This window comes from Muscardinus avellanarius, assembly GCF_963383645.1.
Source record: "Muscardinus avellanarius genome assembly, chromosome: 10".
Lineage (NCBI taxonomy): Eukaryota > Metazoa > Chordata > Mammalia > Rodentia > Gliridae > Muscardinus > Muscardinus avellanarius.
In genome coordinates this window covers 66,774,872-66,779,635 of record NC_137796.1, presented here as the reverse complement: position 1 = coordinate 66,779,635, position 4,764 = coordinate 66,774,872, and the positions used below count along the sequence as shown (strand labels likewise).

The 4,764-nt window shown below is 42.2% G+C and overlaps 1 protein-coding gene across 1 annotated transcript; it reads right to left on the bottom strand.

Moving 5' to 3' along the window:
- Positions 1–1,615: 1,615 nt before the first annotated feature.
- On the bottom strand, positions 1,616–4,416 carry LOC308268648 (vomeronasal type-1 receptor 1-like; the record flags this gene model as incomplete). Its single annotated transcript, XM_080703761.1, has 2 exons — positions 1,616–1,707; positions 3,660–4,416. The coding sequence occupies 2 exons, from the start codon at positions 4,414–4,416 to the stop codon at positions 1,616–1,618; spliced, it is 849 nt and encodes a 282-aa protein (XP_080559887.1).
- Between the last annotated feature and the right edge of the window lie 348 nt (positions 4,417–4,764).

The window sequence follows — 4,764 nt, the reverse complement described above, 5'->3', positions numbered from 1 at the left end:
GGATAGATATGCACTAGTCCCAACTCTTGCTAAAGATTTAAACGAGTTTTATTATTACAAAGATAGAAATACAGGTTGTAACTGTTATGGCACCATTAGAAAGAAGGAAAGACAGACCTTAGAGTAGAGCACTATGCCACAAAGTAACATAGTGGGATGACTGGAAAGAAGCCACTGAAGATTCCTGGACACAGTATTCTTATAACCAGTCTTCTGACCCTACTAGATCCACCCTATTTCCGGGGCAGGTCTTTTTTTCTAGATTTCTTTGTTAGAACCAGAATGATTCACAAGGTCAGGGCCATGGTATCTATCTGTAGTATCTGCTCCCCTTTTACAAAGGTTAGTACCCTCCACCCACACCTTTGGGGAACTCTTAGCTTTTGCTAGATGCCATTTATTATGTAAATCTGTTTCTAGAATGTGAAGGTCCTAGGACCCAACCCTCTATCCACTTGCTAAGTACTTTTAGCAGGAGGGTACTTTGCATTATAACAGCTACCAGACTCCTGGCAGTAACCAAGCCCTAACCGCCCTTCCCTCTTAGAGATCTGCGCTCCATTTTCTGTAACCTGATTTTTGAAATATATATATTAATAACCCAAAATTTCTTTTTTGAATCTTTTTAGGCCACTTCTTAATACTGGTACAGAGAAGGGAATTCTTCCATTTGCAATACAGGTAAATTTTTTTTTTTTTTTTTTTTTTTTTTTTTGTGGTACTGGGGATGGAACCCAGGGGCCTTCTAAATCTGGTTTTACACTCCCAGACCTATTTTATATTTTATTTGGAAACAGGGTCTCTTAAGCCAGCTGAGGCTGGGTCTCTTAAGCCAGCTGAGGCTGGCTTCGAACCTGCGCGATCCTCCTGTCTCAGCCTCCCAAGGGCGGGGGATTACAAGTGTGCGCCACCACGCCCGGCTTTACTTTCTCTTTTTATACTTCAGTTTTCTGGAACAAATACAGGAGGCAATCTGATCTCTTCCCCAGAGTTATCACAGCCTCTTTCTGCTGCCCAGGACCTGGAAATCCAGGCTCACTGGCCCTTGAATACAGACCTATACAGGCAACCTCAGATCCCAGGCCTTCCATCTGGGACTGTAATGCATCCCCAGCTACTTACTCTAAACTTCTTTAGGGGTGTGTGTGTGTGTGTGTGTGTGTGTAGTGTTCAGAAATATATGTATATATTTGCTCTTCATATATATATATATGACATTCTCAATATTTACCTATATGTATTTGGTTTTCACCCCTGAGATAATGTTTTTCATATGCTAATGAGCTGACAAAGGCCTCTGACAAATAGGAGGAGGATGAGATCCTCAGAGAGGCCAAGACTGGATCAGAGGTGGGACAATCAGCCTTACTATATTTGTTAATTTAATATGATTAAATAATATATAAATAATAATAAAATATATATTAAAAATATAATAATAAAAAATATATTAAAACATGAGGCTGTCTTTCAAAGAATGTAAGAAGAAAAACAAAGAGGGAAAGAAGTAAATTGAACAGATAGACAACACAGTCCCCAGCTTTCATTTTCAATCACTTAACTAAAAGTCCAAGGTGCGACTCCACAGACGTCAGACGTCAGCCTCCGCACAGCATCACTCCATCAGTCCAACCAGTGACAGACAGAGGAGCCACCATACAGAGTACCCGCAAGGCTTGCGTGAAGAACCCAGCCCACATCGTTTTCCTGCTCAATACAGGAAATATAGCACTGTGGAAAAAGTGAGTGAAACAAAGGTATAAAATAATGGAGAAAAGGGCCTTGTTTATCTTCATTTTCTTGTCTTTATCTGTGCAACATATCTGTACCTGCCCTGAAGGAAAATTTATCTGGACCAATACAGAATTTTATACCAATGCCTAGAAGGTATTATCAATATCCCCAATGAAAGCCAGGTGTGAGGAAACACACTTGTAATCCAAGCATCTGGGAGGCTGAGACAGGAGGATCTCAGCTCGTGAACAGCCTCAGCTATTGAGTGAGGCCCTCCACAACTCAGTGAGATCCTGTTTAAAAATAAAGAATAGCCAGGCATGGTGGCGCACACTTGTAATCCCCACGCTTGGGAGGCGGAGACAGGAGGATCGTGCAGGTTCAAAGCCAGCTGTGCTGGTTTAAGAGACCCTGTTTCCAAATAAAAAAGTATAAAATAGGTCTGGGAGTGTATCCCAGAGGTAGAAGGGCTTCCAGGAACCTCAGTACCACCAAAAAATAAAAATAAAAAAAGGAATAAAAAGTAGGGCTGGGTGTGTAGCTTGAAGGTAGAATGCCCCTGGGGTTCCATCTCCAGTACCAAAAAGAAAAAATAAATCCCCAATGAGATAACATTTCTAAAAATCTCTTTAAATGCTTCTGAAAAAGAGAAAAAAATTTTACAACTCTAATAGAGATGAAACTTGTATCTTCAATAATGTCACAGCTCTTTTTTAAGCTCATTTCAACATAATTTCATCTATAGATGACCAAATCGCCCAATGCAACTCCAGTATCACATTGGCTTGATAAAATTATTGTGGATTTCATGTAAAAATGATAATAATAACATTTTATGTGGTACTGGAGATGGAACCCAGGGACATTCTACCTACAAGCTATACCCTCAGGCCTATTTTTAATTTTTATTTTGAATCGGTTGATAAGAGTCTTGCTATTTGATGAGGCTATTTTTGAACCTGCGATTTTCCTGTATCAGCAACTCAAGTACTGTAAATAAAGGCATGTGCCACCATACCTGGCTAATAAATGATTATTAAAAAGAGTATATATGGCTATTATCAAAACTATCTTCTACATACAGCATTCGACAGTGTTTCTTTTTTCAGTACTGGGGATTATAACATAGAAAAGGACATTGTTCACCTTCAGGTTTTCTCATCTTCATGTGTGTAACAAAATCTGACCCTAATCTGGAGAAACATTTACCTGGACCTATATTGAACCTTATACCAATGTATAGAAGGTATTACCAATATCCCCAATGACATAACATTTGTGAACTCTCTGCAAATGCTCCTGAAGAAATTTTCTTTACAGCTCCACACAGAGAGGAAACTTGTATCTTAAATACTGTCATGGATCTTTTTCAAACTTATTTCTGCTATATTTAGTAAAATCCCCCAATACAACCCAGTATCACATTAGCTTGATAAGATCATTGTGGATTTTATATAAAAAAGACAAATGATTATTTAATAGGCTACATATGCCTATTAGCAAACCTATCATCTACATAAACCATTCAGCAGTCTTTTTTTTTTTTTTTTTTTTTTTTTTTAGTACTGGGGATTGAACCCAGGAGCATTGTGCCACTAAGCTATATGCTCATCTCTAATTTATTTTTTTCTTTTAAGACAGGTTCTCACTAAAATGCTGAGGGTCCACTAATTTGCTGATTCTGCCTTGAACCTGCGATCCTACTACTTCAGCCTCTCGAGTGCTGGTATTTCAGGCAGTACCATTGAGCCTGGCTCAACAGTGATTTTCAACGTTTCAAGAGCAGGAAAGAAGAATCCTAGGATCCCTAAGCATCAACAATAAGGGGCACACGGTGGGAAAACACACAACCAGAATAGTAGAGACCTCAAGCCACAAGAGATGAGAGGCTAACGTTGGATTAATATAAGAACACAAAACTGTACTTCCCAGGTAACAGCAGAAGAAGGTGAGCACCAGCATCAGGACAGTGTGTGCCGCTCTGGCCTCGGGGCGGCCTTTGTGCTGCTTGGGGCTGTGGATGTGCTGCAGTCTCTGGTGGTGTCTGTGCAGGAAAAGCACCAAGGAGCCGCTGGTCCCCACCATGAGTCCAATGAACACGGCATCATGCACAAGCCACAAGAAGACTACGCTTGCAAAGGGACCCAAGAATGAGCAGAGCCACTTGCCTTGGGCGTCAGTAACATTGGATGTTTCCTGTGGACCAGCCACCATCAAAGGAATGTGGGCATGCCACAAGAGAGCAAACAGCCAGCAGGTGCAGCAAGTAAACCCGATGGCCTTGGGGACTCTGTCTCTGAGCCCCGCCCAGCCTGGAGTCCTAGGAACCAGAGTGAGGAAGCGGTAGGTGCTCAGGACACAGGTGGAGGACAGGCATGTACTGCGAGCCACCAGGCGGATGTAATACACCAGCTTGCACCCAAGACTCGACAGGGGGTTCCTGAGACCAAAGGCCACCATCACGTGAGGGAGTGCAGTGGACAGGAGAATTGAGGAGTTGGCCATAGCCATGTGGGCAAAGATTACCTGCGTGGGCCACAGTCTGAGGCCCAGCAAGGCTGGGGAGACATTGCAAAAGAAGAGGATGATGTTGGCCAGCATCCCAACTCCCATCTGCAAAAACAAGATGGTCTTCAGAGCCACTTCCCCGGGGGTACTCAGGGCTTCATTCTGAAAAGACATGAGAGGGCATCAGAGAGGCTGCAATGAAGGCTGGGTCAGTGATGGCCCAGCTCTCCTCCTAGTTTTTCATATGAGATAATCATTTGGCCTTTTTTCCAGAAAATGGAAACACCATTATAACCCACAAGAGGTGCTTCACCCACTGGGTGTGGTGATCCATACCTGTAATCCCAATACTTAGGAGGCTGATGAAAGAGGATAATAGGTTCAAGCCCACCTTAGCAACTGAGTCAGACTCTCTGCAACCTATGAGACCCTGTTTCAAAAACAAAAACTAGAAGGGCTGGGAGTATAGACCATAGGTAGACTATAGCCAGGTTTGGTGGTACACACATGTAATCTCAGTAC